This window comes from Apus apus, chromosome 4, assembly GCF_020740795.1.
Source record: "Apus apus isolate bApuApu2 chromosome 4, bApuApu2.pri.cur, whole genome shotgun sequence".
NCBI classification, from domain to species: domain Eukaryota; kingdom Metazoa; phylum Chordata; class Aves; order Apodiformes; family Apodidae; genus Apus; species Apus apus.
This window is the reverse complement of record NC_067285.1, coordinates 33,711,321-33,727,134: the sequence shown is the minus strand read 5'-3', so window position 1 is coordinate 33,727,134 and position 15,814 is coordinate 33,711,321. Positions and strand designations below refer to the sequence as shown.

General features: G+C 49.8%; 2 protein-coding genes across 22 annotated transcripts in view; one reads left to right on the top strand and one right to left on the bottom strand.

Annotated features, from left to right (window-relative positions):
• Positions 1-15,814, top strand: part of CHST3 (carbohydrate sulfotransferase 3) — a 354,774-nt gene that overhangs the window by 94,578 nt on the left and 244,382 nt on the right. The gene's annotated exons all lie outside the window — the stretch shown is intronic.
• Positions 1-15,814, bottom strand: part of COL13A1 (collagen type XIII alpha 1 chain) — a 196,776-nt gene that overhangs the window by 31,621 nt on the left and 149,341 nt on the right. For 14 of the 21 annotated variants that reach the window (XR_007889270.1, XR_007889276.1, XR_007889274.1 and 11 more), the window contains 12 exons: positions 15,607-15,633; positions 14,487-14,513; positions 13,339-13,365; positions 13,204-13,230; positions 12,910-12,936; positions 9,159-9,224; positions 5,527-5,643; positions 4,988-5,029; positions 4,101-4,127; positions 3,341-3,376; positions 1,973-2,035; positions 1,324-1,350 (listed from right to left, as the gene is read on the bottom strand). Coding sequence is in view for 5 of the 21 variants with exons in the window: in XM_051617147.1 (XP_051473107.1) it covers positions 1,324-1,350; positions 1,973-2,035; positions 3,341-3,376; positions 4,101-4,127; positions 4,988-5,029; positions 5,527-5,643; positions 9,159-9,224; positions 12,910-12,936; positions 13,204-13,230; positions 13,339-13,365; positions 14,487-14,513; positions 15,607-15,633 (513 nt within the window). In the remaining 16 variants the exon portion in view is untranslated. Of the gene's footprint in view, positions 1-1,323; positions 1,351-1,972; positions 2,036-3,340; positions 3,377-4,100; positions 4,128-4,987; positions 5,030-5,526; positions 5,644-9,158; positions 9,225-12,909; positions 12,937-13,203; positions 13,231-13,338; positions 13,366-14,486; positions 14,514-15,525; positions 15,543-15,606; positions 15,634-15,814 lie in introns of those variants that run through there. The other 7 variants (XR_007889278.1, XR_007889280.1, XR_007889283.1 and 4 more) reach the window with 4 other exon arrangements.

Sequence of the window (15,814 nt, the reverse complement as noted above, 5' to 3'; positions counted from 1 at the left end):
TCCATTTTTTATTAAGTGGAATGCATAAGGGCCCAAGTGGCAAAAGCACATCTCTGGGGTTGCCCCGAGTCATTGCTCTCTTAACATGGACCAGGGAAGGCCCTCACATGTGGGTGACCTTGAGACAGCAATGGAAGACCTGGAGAATTCCCCTTTGGCAGAGCCCAAATCAAGGGCTGATCAGTCCTTCTACATGGGTGCAAGCAGAGCAGGTGCCTGCTAGGAGTGAAATGTGGGACTGTAAGCAGGGGTGAAACACAGCTTCTCCTTCGAGCCTTTGCTCCCTCCCAGACCATGCTCCAACTTCTGTCCTCCAGTTCAGCTTAATAGGAGAGCACGTGGCTGTTGAGACAGCAGTGAAAAACTCCCAGTCCCCAAAAGCACATTGGTTCTGGGTACAATTCTGCTTTCATTTACACTGGCACATACCAGAAGCAATTCCTTTGTGCTTGACAGAATTACACTGGTGTGGAGATGGACAGGGGGGAACCTCTGGACTTCATACACGTTTCTGAGGAGGTATTGCTTTCTTGTAGGAGGACAATCACTGCTATTCTATTCACCTAGTAACCCAGAGCTTGCATTCCCAAAGAACATTTCTTTAAACTTCATGTAACACTTCCATGTTAAGTTCTCTGAAGGGGCCTTTTCTCCCTTCAAATAGTAATCCACCCAGATGGAAAAAATCTAGAAAGTGTATATGCTGCACGAGAAATGAGATGCAGGCTGCATGCTAAATACTTTAAGTGTATCTGTCACTACTCATGCCTTTCAAGATACTACAGGATCAGTCTTGTCCCCTGATGTTTAAGATGTATGGCATGACACAGTAAGCTCTGACTGCCACCAACACTTGCCAAGGTTGTCATGTTTTAAGCACAGTCTACATAGAGTAGTAAACTTCAAAACGTATGGGCACAGTAAATTTCAGCCAGATAACATCTGGGCATAGTGTCCAGAAACAGAAAGCCCTGGTGCCAAACCTCAGCCTGAGTTGCAGAGTTGGAGTGGATTTGATGCGTCAGCTAACCAGATTTTATGAGGAAACCCCAGCCCAGCCCATCAAATGGGGAGATGTAACAAATCATTAGCAAGCTTCATAGTCAGAGAAATGCCTTTGGTAAGAATCAAATTCCACCAAATGGATAAAGGCTGCTTTTATTGCCCGAGCTTGGAGTGTCTGTCTGTGGTTAATCAGAGCACAGATGTGTACTCCATTAAATACCCCACAGGGCTGCCTCGGACCCAATTTCCTCTTACAACCCATCAGCCCAAGGAGCAGTAACTCCTAGTGTGGTAGAAAACCATGTTTCTCATGCCTACCTTTATGCCAGCGTCCCCTTTTTCACCCTGCCCAGACAAGAACAGAGAGGGAGGAAACAGAGAGAGGGACAGTGAACATGACAAGAAACCAAGCAAGAAGGAAAATCCTAACAAGGGCCAAAGAGAAAGCAGTCAAAGGAGGGAGTGTGCAGTAAAACCAACCCTAGGCCTCCAGAGAGTGGCTCCTGGAACCATGGCACCAGTCTGAACACTGGCTGCAGCCCACCCCTCCCTGGGAATGGCAGGCAGTTTACATTGCTGGGGTGGATGCTGGAGGTCACACGTACTAATGCTTTCCAGCAAGTTTTGGGTGTAGGCAAACCTTCAAACTGTTCCATGGACCAGAGTAGCCTCATTCTCCCAGCCTTAATACAAAAGCCTCTAAAGGCTGGGTCAGTTTTATTCTTTAACAGGGGACTGTGCAGGGCTGAGCCTGGCCCTGGTTCAGGAGAGCAGGGAATGACTTTGACCAAAGATTGCCCAGGCCCTTCACACAGAGCTAATTTTTCTGTGTACACAGCTCGTACCAGGGTCTAAAGACCTGCCTCCAGCCTCTGACCTTCCATACTCCTTTAGTACATCCCTAAGCTTGTGTGTCACTTATCTGCCCTAGGGAGACAACTTCCCTGGCTCTGAGTGGAAGGGTTACCTTGGGGCCAGTTGCTCCAGGGAGGCCAGGTGCACCGGGCAGGCCTGCCTCACCCTCCTCACCCTGAGGAAGAGAAGAAAGAAAACAGAGGAAGAAGCAAACACAGTGAGCAGCAAGGAAAGGAACCTGTGGGTTGCCTGAAAGGTCAGCAAAGATGCCAGGCAGGTATTCCACACAGAGGTGCCCACCACAAACCAACCTACCCTCTCAGTCTCTCTGGGAGAGGAGTGCCATTCTGCGCCAAGAAAGGTATTCAGGGAGTGAAATTTATGGATGAAAGGGAGTGGTCCCACGAGCCTGTATCACATCAGAGCTAACATCTTTGCTCAACTCCTTGCCCTCTTTTTCCCCTTTCCCCTGACCCACGCACCAGGGAGGTTTTTCTCCCCTACTTTCATCCATTCCTCCCACCTTTCCCAGAGAAAGGTCACAACCTTGGGCTCATTCCTCCGAGCCCTGTGCAGGCTCTTTGATTGGTAGGTTAATTAGCCAGACAAGTTGTTTCGTGTAAGAGGAGCTCGTCAGAGAGGCCCTTGGCTGAGAGGTCATTGCAGGGACCCCCTGACAGCTCCTGCGTGCCAAGAGCCACCCGCCCAGCGCACACGGAACGGGATGGGCTCCTTAATGGAAAAACCAATGGTTCCCTGGAAGAAGAGGCAATAAATTGTGCCTGTCTGCAGGAGTGGGCTGTGCTCCATGGGGGCTATAATTTCCACTTCCTGACATAACAAAAACTTCTCGGTTTATACAGAACTAATTAAAAAGCTCTCAGGTCCTGCCATTTTGCTCTCAGAGCACCCGTAAAGCAACGTGGAGATAACAGGGGACACGGGACTGCTGCCTGCTGGGAACATTGGCCTTCCCCTTCTCTAGCTGACATCTCTGCATTCCCTCTGATCTTCCTTTGTGTCTTTCTTTCTGTTTCTTCATCACACACTCTGGGCTTGACGACCCTGCTGCTAACTGGCTGCTGCTGCAGACCTGCTGGCAATGCCACCCTTTGCCTTATAACCTGGACCAGGATTGACTTCTTCCTGCTCTATTCCAGAGGGCAGTACATGGCCAGGGATTTGGCCATTTCCAGCCTCCTGTTCAGGTCTAGGCACACAGTATTTCAGCCTGGAAGTGGGTTTAGAGAGGCACACAGATAAGGAGACATCTGCACCATCACTACTGGAGAGTTAGAGCTATCTCTGGGCTCAGCCTGTCCTGACACAGGTGACAGCAGGGGACTTGTGGGCTTGTTGCAGCCCCATGTCCAGTGGGAGCAGAGCTGGCTCCAGAGGAGTCCACAGATTTGCAGCCATGATCCTGCAAGGCATCAGTGCAGCTTAATACCTCTAATGTTATTGGAGCTCCCCTTCTTACCTTTCTGCCAGGGTATCCCTGAATCCCAGGGTCTCCCTGCAAAAGGCAAAAGGACAAAAGAAAGTGAGGCTTGGCCTGAGAAGGACAAATCCCTGCCTTTTTCCCTGGGGAGATGCTGGCATGAAAGGGGTAAATCCACTTTTTGTTCAGCATGACTCTACTGAGCCCCTGAGCCTTCAGACTCGTGGGTCCCTGTTACCTGCACTGGGCTGAACCCTAGCAGGAAAGGCACAATAAGCTCTGACAGCTGGATAGCTCCTGCCAGCTGTGTCCCAGCTCTGCAGCTCCTATCTCCTCACCCTGGCTACACATCTCAAATAAAAACAAAGAGGGGTGGGTGGTTGCAGTTGAAAAACAACACCACCACCACCTCCCCCTTTGCATTTTGGCAAGTGAATAAATGGGAAACTGTGGTGGAGTTAACAATAGCATTGCAAAATCAGTTCCTGAAGCACTGGTAAATGCTTTGAGAGTGGAAGGAGCCAATAAAGCTGTGTGTGGCAAAGGATTTTGCAAGAGGGACTGATGAGGCGTGTCTTGCTCAGTCAAGATGCAGCTCAGACGTGTCGCCTGGACAAAACCCATGAGTCAGCACACGGGCCCGGCCCCAAAGGCAACACTGAGCTGTGTTAGAAATCTTTCTCAGCTATTTGGTGTAACCTCTTTTCCCCCTCCTCCATCCATTAAAATGCTCCTTGCCAGCAGCATCCACCTCTCCGTTTATCACCTTGCTCCCCCTCAGTGAGGCCAGGCATCTCACCTTTGGTCCAGGAGGCCCAGGCAAGCCCTGTCAATAAAATAAAAACACACACTGGAGTTGGCAAATATAGACAACGTTATGGACTGCAGGGTGAGGAGAGATGCTGACTGCTGTGGTTTTAAGTGCCCCTTTACAGAGATGTTTGGCCCTGGTAAGCTCAGACATCCCCAATCTATTCTTTATGTAGATTAATACTATCTTAACGCACACTCCCAAATAAATCCATGCCTATATAGTGCTTCATCCCCCCCACTAGGCCTGGTCATGCTGAAACTGAAGACTAAAAAGCTGCTTTGCCTCATGCATTATGCTCCAGAATCTTTTCTGTTCCTCTGGCTTTGCTTGGGAAATTTGTTCTCAGTTCACTGTGCAGCTCTGGAGTGTATCAGGCTTTTTCAGCTCCCTCTGACAAGCTAAACAGAGAGAAGACATTAACAAACAAACCACTTGTGTTTTAAAACGAGAAGTAACCAAACAATTTACCTGACACGAACCATGAAGTATACCGGATATGTGTGGATGTAAATATAAACAAACAAAATATCCACACAGGAGCTGCCTTCCCGATGTGAGGAAACAGAAAGGGATACACACTGATGCCTGTACCACCCTTGGTGTTGCCTGCTTACAGCAATTCAAATGTTTAGTCATCTCATCTTTGGCTCCCTAGAGTGCAAAGAGAGATGGGAATGCTTACAGGACACTCGACCCCTATACTGTGTGTGGAGAGGTGCTCTTGGCTGGGGGCACAAGACTTGCTTGTCCTGCTACCAGGCTGTGAAGATTCTTGGAGATGGAAACACCTTTCACACCGCAGCTGCTGCAGGTCCAGCATGCCTTGTTTCTCCCCACAGCTCCCAGGACCAGAGCTGGTTTCTGATACTCACCTTTCCATCTCTGCCAGGCTTCCCAGGTTCTCCTGCTCTGCCCTGTTGCAAGAGAGAGAGGTACGTTAGCAGGATGTTCTGCCCTGTCCCCTGCCATTTAGCAGTGGTATTATTTTAAATGGTGCAACTGCTTTCACCCTCCTTGGCTGCTTGATACCAGCCTGAGAACAGGACGGGGACAGGATTTCAAAGGGATCACAGGGATTCTTATCAGCCAGGTTTCTGCTGGGAGGAGGATAATTACACCCCACATGTCGCTTCCTCCCCATGACTGTCTGCAAGGGCTGAGGAGGAAACGGGCCTGGGGTCACCCGCTCACACGAGCGTGTCCAGATAGCGACAGGACAGGGCACACACCTCCTCCTTCCCTCCATCCACCCCCTCCTTCCTGGGAACTTCTTTCTCCACACACATCCGTGTCCCCCACAGATCTCCTGTCCGTGGCTATCTCGGCTTCAGAAGAAGCAACAAAGGCCAGAGGAAATTGTCTGTGCCCTAGGGAAAGAGGAAGCTGAAGGGGTTTTTGTGATCAAACTTACAGGTGGCCCAACTGGCCCGGGCTGTCCTGGGGTTCCTTTGGGTCCAGCTGGTCCAGTGGGTCCCGGTGGGCCAGGGGGCCCCGGAGGACCTTGAATTCCCGCTTGACCTTGTTCACCCTGAGGTTTGTTAAAACACGGGGTTATCAGCAGGCAGAGCAACCCCTTCACACCACCACCCCAAAGGCTCAAGGCAGGTCAGCATGGCTGAAGCAGAAGAGGTAGAAGCAAGTCTCAGGTTAGTGTCAGGAGAGGTTTCCAAGAGCGGGGCAGAGCCCTGCTGAGAATGGCTGGGCTGCCAGCACCCTACGGTTTGCAGAGACATCTGAGGCTGCCTAGTCCTAGCTCTCTTCTACAGAGCACCTACAGATGACTGAGCAGTCCAAAGAGATCTTTTTCTTTGTGAGTCAGTCACGTACCATCTATATGTCGAGGACCAACATCTCTTGAGCTTCTCTGGAGGCTTTCCAAAGCACTTGAGAGTCATACATGAAGCAAAGCCTCTCGTGACCACACTGGCACTTCCAAGCACAGCCACAGCGTCTTACCTCAGCCTATTTTTTTAATTATTATTCTTTTTTTTTTCTAATCCTGTGCTATATTTGTTGGGCAACACTCCTTTTGTTTTGCCAAGGGCCAAAAGTAGAAACGCCACAAAAACCAAACAAAAATAACACGATCATCATGGCATTTCTGGAGCCTGCCCAGAACAGGCCCACGTACGCCAGGCAGAGCCTGTTTTTGTAAGATTTAACGAGCTGGGGCGTGCGGAGCCACCTGCCATTTTAAGCTCTCGGGAAGCGGAGCCGTTTCAGCTGGTTCCTCCCCGGGCCCCTCAGTAGCCATTCGGTGGCTGTGGCTCATGCCTCAGCAATGTCATCTGGCCCAAAGGGCCTGGACTTGGGACCAAGCGGCGCTGAGGAGACAGTGGGTTGGAAGCGCCCCGTTTGAATACCAGACTGCTGATCCGTAAGTGATTAATCCAACGAGCTCCTAAGGCACGGTGGCACCCACGCTGAGTTGTTGACTCTCACGGGCTCCCCTCCCATTCCCCCAACTCTAGATAAAATATCACAACATCCTACTGCCAGCCACTCCGTTTCAGTTTGAAAAGTTCTTCTTGGGGGATCCACAGGAAGCTAGAAATCGAACGTGGTCGTTTTTCAGTTATAAATCAGCGGATGTGCAGTTGGGTCTCTGCTCCCTTTATCCTCTTTACAAGCCCTCTACACTGCTGCTGGATAAAACCAGGTCCGCTCTCACGCACTTGTGTGTGCAGGAGAATGCACAAAATCTGTCCCCTGCATGTGTTCCTAACAAGTGGGCTGTTTATCTTGGCTGCCTTTAGTAAAACATGCAGATACAGGGATGTTTGCTTTATTTAGAATGATAAATGAAAGTAATAAGCTGCAAATTTCATCCCTTCTGCCACGAGCTCTATTTAAAAGAAAATTTCCAACGCACGGGCCAGGCTCACGGGAAGCTCAGTCGTGTGGAGCAACAGCCCTTCTCCTCAAGAGAACCTTGGTGCCAACCTGCAGCCCACGCTGGGAAGCCTGCTGGGCCAGGCAGGGAAGGTGCCCACTCTTTTCCCCATTTTCTAAGTGAATCTCAGCTCACCCTTTGGCCCGTGCAAGGAGACACAGCTGAGCTCCCTTACCCTCCATACTCAGCACTGTTCAACAGTCCTGTGAATGGCCTTGTACCTTGTAAATTGAGGAGGCAATTCGGATTTTACTGCACCCACGCTATGGGTGCACGAAGGAAGGCTTTTCCTGTTTCCCTTGGGCTCTCCCTCCTCTCTTCCCACCTCAGCTGCACTCTGTCAGCTCAGTCCATGCTCCAGATTTAGGGCACTAAAACAGAGCACGGTGCTGGGAATGGCTGCTAGCTTCCCAGCATGGGATGGGGAGAGCAGGAGCCTTGCCCCAGCGTGGGGAGTGGCTGGAAGGAGCTGACCCAAACCCCTGTTTGCATTGCCTTTGCATCTCTGCCTGGGACACAGAGTGCTTTGTGTAGGCGAGTGCCTGTCCCTGCAGATCCCTAAACACACAAAATGTTATTACCACATCATTATAATGTTATTAGTGCATTCAGCACAAAAAGACCCCCCACAGCTCTAACTGGACAGTAAGTGGATACAGTACGTCAGAGATCAGGTGTCACTTTCATCAGATGTCATTCTATATTTTTAGCTGTTGACTGGAGCTATTTCTCAGCTCTTTTAAACACCAGTTATCCACCCTAATTGTGCCTCAGCAATGCGATGCTTGTTCAGCCTCTTAGCACAGGTCTCCCCTCAGCCCACGTCCCTGCTAAGCCCAAGCCCTTGGGCAACGTGCTCTTGCTGATGTGCTCAGGGGCAGCAGCAGGATTTTCCCATCCCAGGCACTGGTGCTTACATTTCCTTTGCAGCCTAACTTTTTTTCTCAGTATTCATACATTGGGCTCCTGGAATTGCTTGGTGCTGGCAGATCTGCAGGAGAGGATTACACTTTGTTGCACTCAGGGAATGAATGCAGCAATGGTAAAAAGGGATCACGGCAGAATTCTCCGGTGAAGTTAGCCTCTGGGGACAGAGGGAATTTGCAGTCCTGGCTGACGACAGGACGCAGGGCAGCTATTCAAGTTTCCCACTTCATTCTGGATACAAACTTCAGCTTTCAAAGCCTTCCCAAGAGGTCAGTTCTTGGCCTGCCTCTCCAGACTGTCACTTTGAAGGGCAACCAGCACAAGCCGCAGGGCTTTGTGTGGTGAGAGCGCTGAATCGATAAAAACTGAATTGACACCACAGGCTCCAGTGATAAGGTCAGGATTTTGCCAGCATCAGGCAAGGACCAGGCACCTCGTGGTAAAGGCCTGTATTGCAGACTGCAGCTCCTTGCTAGTATCTGACAGTCTAGACAGGCAGCTGGGTGACAAAACCCAGCCACTTAATAGAGGGTGCCCAGCACACTTCAGCAGGGTAATTACAGTGGTTTGTCCACACGGGAAAGTTAATCCCAATTGATGGAACAAGGGAGCTTAAAGTGGGCTCATTAAAAGCCACACAAACTCTGACTATGGACATTCCTACCCTATTCATATGTCCATAATTCCTTTTATGAATTCATTCCCAAAATAAACTCAACTAAACATGAATTATGGCTCTGGAAACCAAAATAAATGTGTTTACACAAAGATTTAATGCAATGTAATGAAACCATTATAAAGAGCTTATTTAAACACATTTTCCCAAGTGTCTTGGACTAGACTAGCCCTTAGAAGAAGCATTTGTCTATTCATTCATCTCAGCTAAATTTCTCAGACATTAGCTGCATTTCAGCAAGAGGTTTCTAACCTCTTCTGGAGATTGAATATGCAGGAACTGACTCCTTAAGGTAAGAGACCATTTGTCGACAGTCCTGAGAAGAGTTTCATGGCCCATTTCTTTTAGTTGAAAAAAACTGGCTTTGCTGCATTTCTTTCTAGCCACATTATCACATCAAAGATCTCCCCTGCTTCAAAGAAAGTCCCTTAGCTCTGTTCAAACCTCTTGGAAACCCCTCTGTAGGGGAAGAAAGACAGGTAGCAAGCTGATTAATCGCAAGCATCAGGATAGGCTTAGAAACAGGCAACAAGGAGGAAAAGTCTACCTGGAAAGTGCGTCTCTTTATGACCGGAGGTGGAGCCAGCCGCACTGAATTGAGGAGAGGCAACAGCTGAAGAAGATCAAACCAGAAGGTCGTGGGGCAAAAGAGGCCATTAGGGCACGGAGAGTCAGAGAGCAGCCAGGGGAGAGAACAGAGAAGAGGGGAACAGAGAGATTGCCGTGAAAATAAACCACCACGTGAGCACAGGTACTTGGCATCAGACCTCGGAGCTCCTCTGTGCTGTGCCTTGCTCACAGGGGGACTTGTCCTGTGTCAGCCCTGGCAGCTGCAGGGGGACCACTTGCCAACCCAGCGCCCCCATCTCCTAGAGCTTTTGCTGCTTTCTCTGCTCAGAAATAAAACTTAGCCAGAGGGGTGGCTTGACTCAGCTTCACTGCTCTCCTCAGGCAGTATTTACTGCTGGACATCTCCCCTCTGGGTCTGCTACACTGTACAGTGACAGGACTGTTTCTCTTAATTCACATAATCAGATTTAAGGCAACTATCAAAATGTGAACTTTCCCCAAGATTTCCAAGAGCATTTTCCTATTTCTACCTTCCCTTAGAAGAAACAGAGTATATCTCTGGGCCTCATCCTTCCTCAGGGTGTGGAAGGGAGTGGAGGGAGGCTAGCTGGGGTCAAACAGGTCCTGGCATGGTTCATTTATCTGGGAAGACACAGCCATCATGGCCAAGGGCAAAAACTGGACCTTGGTGCCTCTGAGCCCTGAGCAGGGTATTGCCTTGTGCTTTGCTATTCCTTGTTTAACAGTAACATCAGCCTCTGACTGCTTATAGCCAGGAATGCTGCCTTAGGGCACAAAGCTGACCCAGACACACAGAAATCAAGTGCACTAAAGCTCGGGAGCATTTGTTCATCCTTCTGCTGTATCCAGTTTCCACTTGCATGCATGCTGGTGTCAGCCTGGCACCCACCATGCCGGCTCCAGGCCCAGGAATGCTCCTCGAGCCTGATCCACTTTCCTGTTCCTATCAGTTTTCTATTGAAGCTGCTCTTGATTTACACGGGCAGAAGAGAAAGAGACTTTGTGTGCTCAGGCACAAAAACGTGCCCGTGTGCAACATTTCCCCATGTGAGCTGTGCACTTGGATCCAAGAGGGGTGTCCACAGGTCTCCCACCACAGTAACCATAGGCATCCAAGCAGAGCATTTTAGTCCCTCTAAACACTCTTCTTTGTGTTTGCAGTGAAAGCAAGGACCCAGTCCTGTTGCAAAGCGAAGTGAAACCAATATTGCAGCACCGCCGCCCTCTGATCAGGCAGCTGTGTTCAAATGCACTGAGCCAGACAGCCACATGCTATCACAACAAAAACAGCACTGCTGGAAAGCCAGCAGGGCTGATTTTACCTGGAGGAAATCCTCCTTCCAAAAGACAGGAGGCCCCTGTAGCTCAGGAGAGCATTCAGGACTGCACTGATCTTCTCAAAGCTCCTCAAGTGCTGGAGTGTATCTGAAATGCTGCTCACAGGAAAGCAGAGGAAGGATCTGCCCACCCCATGCACCAGCATGAAGTTATTTTCAGAAGGCAGCGTGCAATATTGGATCGGCATCCTGGTGCCTTTGCATCAAAACTAGGTCCTGTCACACAGTTACCCACAAACCTTCAGTGTAAGGATCTGGTTAGAGCGCAGGGCTGCAAGGGTGGTACTTAGGTATTCCTGGGGGACAGCAAAGACACATGACACAGTCGGGGTCAGTGAGAGGCACACAGCATTCCAGAGAGGAGACAGAGCATGGCTGGTCCCCCCTGTCCCCGAGCTGAGGGCTGCACTTTGGAGCAGCTCAAGCAGCCAGCTCACACCAAGTGGGTAGCTCCTCACTTGGGCTTGTCCCTCACAGCAGTGCAGGCCACACAGACACACACAGAAAAAAGATAGGAAACCACAACCTGAGCCAAGGCATACATCCTAGCCTTACATTTCCTTCCTAAGAAAACACAGACAAAGCAAAACTGAAACAACATCCCTGGCTTTGCAGGACGCTGGTTTTCATTTCCTCGCCCAGAACGTCTGAGAAAGGACCTTGTCAATCAGTAAAAGCAAGAACAAATTGCAATTCAGTCAAATGCATGGCAATTTTACAACCAGGCTCATCCTAATTTTCATTTTGGGAAGGGGGAGCTGCACCTCTGTTGGCTGATTTGCACCTGTGACCAGACCCTTTGGGACAGCCCACCCTTGAGCTGATCTCAGGACAGCCACCCTTCCTGTGAGCATATGTCCCTGCCTTGGAACGACTCATGGGCTTTTTAATGTGCTGACCTTGCTGCCTTGAGACCAGAAGAACCTCCATGAGAGGCAAGGAAACATCACCAGGCTTTCCTAGGATGTGAGGCTTTGTATCTGCCCTCTCCCCTCTGCCACAGCCCTGTGGCATGTCACCCAGGGGTGCCTACCACCCCAACCCACCAACCCACTGCAGCTTTGCCCCCCTGGCCTGAGCCCAGGCTACTCCCAGCGATGCACAAACTGCATCTCTGTTTCCTGTTGTCACTGGGGGTCCTGCCGCTGCTTTTCACCTTGAGCGAGGAGGACAGGACCCTGACAGGGCTGTAACAGGAGCCCAGGACACCTCTCGGGTGAACACTGTTGGTAGCTTCTTTGTAACATAACGATCTAGTGAGCCGGCTCGCCTAAATAAACACAGCTGACCGGCTGTTGTTGCAGCAGGGCTGCCACATACCCACCGCCCTCTTCTTCCTCCTGCCAGCCAAGCCCTCTCCCCTGCCTCGGCCACACAGAGCATCCCGGGCCCTGCTCCCTCAGGGCCAGCAACCAGAGCCCAGCTAATTGTCCAGGGGCCCACTGCAAATACAGAGAAAGCCCTTAAGCCTGTCTCCCCGTGCACCCAGATTACAAATTCCAGCCACTTCATATGATGTCGTTCCAATGCATTTCTAGTGGATTTTCAGGACTCTGGTTGTTTTTAGAGCTGGTTGAGTTTTACCGCTGTAATCCCCTCAAACCCCATGATGTGCTCTCTCCTCTCTTGGCTGCAGGACATGCCAGCCAGGCCAGGAAAAAGAGGCACAGGGGGCAATATCCTGGATTTCGTTAAATTGTCGCTGTCATCAACCCTCCCCTCTCCACCTCTTCTTTCCAGGCAGAAAGCCCACCAGGTCTGGGGACCAGCGTAGGCACCAGCTCACCAGGGATCAGCCAAAGCACTGTGGCCAGGGGTGGTCAGAGTTACTCTGAGCAGGGAGCATAGCTTTGCCTCTATGCAGGGTTGTGGCCAGCAGGAGGGAGAAGAAAAAGGGAGAAATGAGGATAGAATCTCCCTGAGGTCTGCAACCTCCCCCTTGCTCCTGGCCATGCGACCACAGCAGCGCTGTGGAACCAGGATGGAGCTGATGCAGCAGCACAAGGTGTGAGCAGGTCACCTCTACACCTTCAGAAACACCAGGCTTCACTGCCTTTTGGGATGAGGACGTGGACTTTCCCTGCTCCAGCACAGAGCATGGGAGGGTCTCCAGGAAGCAGCAAGGACAGCTTTTAGCTGGGGGTCAGCCCCAGTGGGCAGGAACAAACAGGAGAACTAACATCCCTCCTGGAAAACCTTATCTATTGCTTTTCTGTGAAACACATCAATCAGCCCAGCACTGCCCTCGGGGCCCCGATGACCCATCTTGTTAATGAAACGAGCTGTATTTCCAACAAAAAGCCATTCAAACAAAGGAGGATTAACATGCAGGAAGGCACGGGACAGATAATAATAACGCTAATGACTTACCCTGTGCGGGTACTCTGCACACTGACCCTGTGAAAGAAGGGGATTAAGAGGAAAGAGTTTAAACCACAGACAGAGAGGGACCAAAATAGTCACACAGGTCAGATCCAGAAGGTGTAAATCATCGTGGCTATACTGAACTCAGTGCAGCTATCCCAGTTTGCACCCAACAAGCACCCTGTTCTTGCTGTGTTTCCCAGCCACTCCAAGTTAGACCAAACAACACCAGGCCCATCAGGTCCCTTCCCTGCTCTCTTTTTGGATTTAATTTTCAATACAATCTCCCATAAAAATTACCTTTTCTCCTTTTTGTCCTGGGGGTCCCTATAAAACAAAAGTTATTAAAAAAGCCCTTAGTAAATGCCCGAGTTCAGTGCATGCAAGAGGAAAGGGATTAGGAGGAAGTGCCACTGCAAGAGATGGGATACTTACAGGCTGTCCCCTGGGACCTGCAGCACCCTTTAAAGAAACACATTGGTGTGAATGTGAGATGGATTCCCATTTACAGTGACAAGAAGACAAAAACACCCCAGTATATGGAGTAGGTGGAAACTCAGCTCTTAAAAACAATTGTGTAGAAAAGTTCCCAAGAGAGATCTGGGTTCCCTTTGTTACTCTGGAGGAGTGAAAATGCACATATGTTCTAGCTTCACTGTGGGGGGCAATTATGAAAAGGATAGGGGAAAAATCATCAGGAAAACACACCCTTACTGTTCCCAGGACCTCAGCTGACAGCACGTCTCCTCAACCGAGGCGCTGGGATAGAACCAGAAGCAGCCAGGGCTGAAGCCTGAGCTGCAACTGCCTGAGCCAGGGTTGTGCAACATGGAGATGTCAGCTCACCCCTCCGCAGGGAAGGGGAATCTTCAACATGTGCTTGCCAGAGGGTTCCACTGACACTCAGGCTCAAAAAACAGAATTAGCGGAAGAAAACGTTCAGCATTTCAGTGAACAAAGGTGACTACAGAGCTGCTAGCTTGGCATACTCATGTTTGGGGATTTCATCATCAGAGATGTCAAGAGGAACAAGACCACATTTGGGTTTCCAACAAGTGTGGCCTAAGTTCATCATTTTCAACCAAAAGCGTTTGAGTACGATGCACATATGAAACAGAGCTTCAAGAGGGAAAAGAAACATATTTAATACAAAAAATATGGTGGGTTGTTGGTTGTTTTTTTTTTGTTAGATAAGTTGAAAGCCACCAGATGGGTTTCCAGAAAACTTTCCATCAACTTTTACTTCTACTATGAGGCCAACCACAAAAAATGTCAGCTCCCAGAGTATATTTAAAGAACATAATTGCTAACTGTAAGAAAAGCATATCCCATGCATAACTAAAGAGTTGCTGCTGTGACATGATGAATCTGATAGCCATAATGTAGAAATTACAGACGTGCATCCCAGCACTGCTATTATGAAGTTACAGAATTGGGGCTGCAACTAGTGTATGGTGGTGATTCTGTGATTCTGCATCAGCTGAACTAGGATCACTGCCCTGCCTAGGAGCTTGTTTCCAGCTGAGAGGAAAAGTCATTGTAAACCAACCCATCACCCACAGACAAACACATATTTCTTTTACCATCTCCCCTTTCTGTCCAGGATGACCCTGCAACAGAAAGAAAACATGCATCAGCTTTGGCCACTGCAGTCTCTAGAAGATGTTGGCTTAACCCACTTACTCCTTGTCTGGGGAGGTGCCTGCAATTACTGTATCTTGTCAAGGGAGATGCAAAGACATGCATGTGGAGCATTACTCACACATCTAACAGGACACCACTCCCTGCTACCCAAAATGCTGAGAAAAAGCTCTGGAGGATGAATATGGGGTGTTGAGGCTCCACAGGGCATGGTTGGGGCATGGTTAAGCCCTGCTTAGGCTGGCAAAGCATCTTCAGCTGAGTGAGTGTGCTGCACCTTGCTGGGGCTCACATGTGTGTCCCCAGAGCAGCACAAGAGAGATGTTGCTGGGTGTTCCTCATGGCAAAAATGGGGTCCTGCTGTAGGAAATTAAGTGCCAGAGGTATGTGCTACCAGCTCCTTCTCCATTACAGCATGGCTAGAGAAAGTGGGGAACTTGAGTAAGGAGCTGTCTGGCATTATGAGTTTTGTGTCAGTTGAGTTCCTCCTAGGGAAGTAGGTGTATTTGTGCCTGGCTGTCTGAAGGATGGGAGGAACTCAGGTGTCTCTCTCTCTCTCTACTGCAAAGCTGATTAGAAGGAGGCTTTAAGGGCAGCATGGAGATCTTTAGGATCCTCTCCTCTTCTACTGCAACTCTGCAGCACAGCAGCGAAGGGAAAGAAGCTGTATGGTCAACTTCAGAGGAGGCTGTCAGCTGCCTACAGCAGAGGGCTGGTGCCTGGAGTCCTGCTCTGTCTGTCTGATTCAGGGTGGGAGCGCCTGCTAAGGCTTTCCCTGCAGCAGGAAGACTCTTGCTCTTGTGAGCTGCTACTTTATAGATTTGCCTAGAAAGGAAGCAGCTACACTCTGCCTTCCCTAATCTCCAGACTCCTGCATCTCCCCCAAGGCATCCGTGGTATCCTGCTGCCTGCCAAACTTGTAATTTCCTCTTAATCCATACATGTGCATGACATTGCAAAATAATCCTCTTAAAAACATACTCTGGATCAGGCAGGCTAGCAGGACAGTGGGACCCAGCAAGAAGTAAGGGCAGAAAGCCTTGAGAGAAGCTGTTTGCTCACCGGTTTGCCATCCAAGCCAATAGGGCCCTGAAACAAAAAAAAAAGGACAAATTATGAGAAATGCTTTCACTGGGCTGTCTGTCCATCTGCCCCAGCAAGCACTGTGTGCTGCAAGATGGCACGGACTTGGGAAAGGACTCGGAGGTGAGGTCACTCTCTCTGCCCTCCTACAGGGACCTGCTCACTGCCAGCCTGTTTCAGCAGGAAC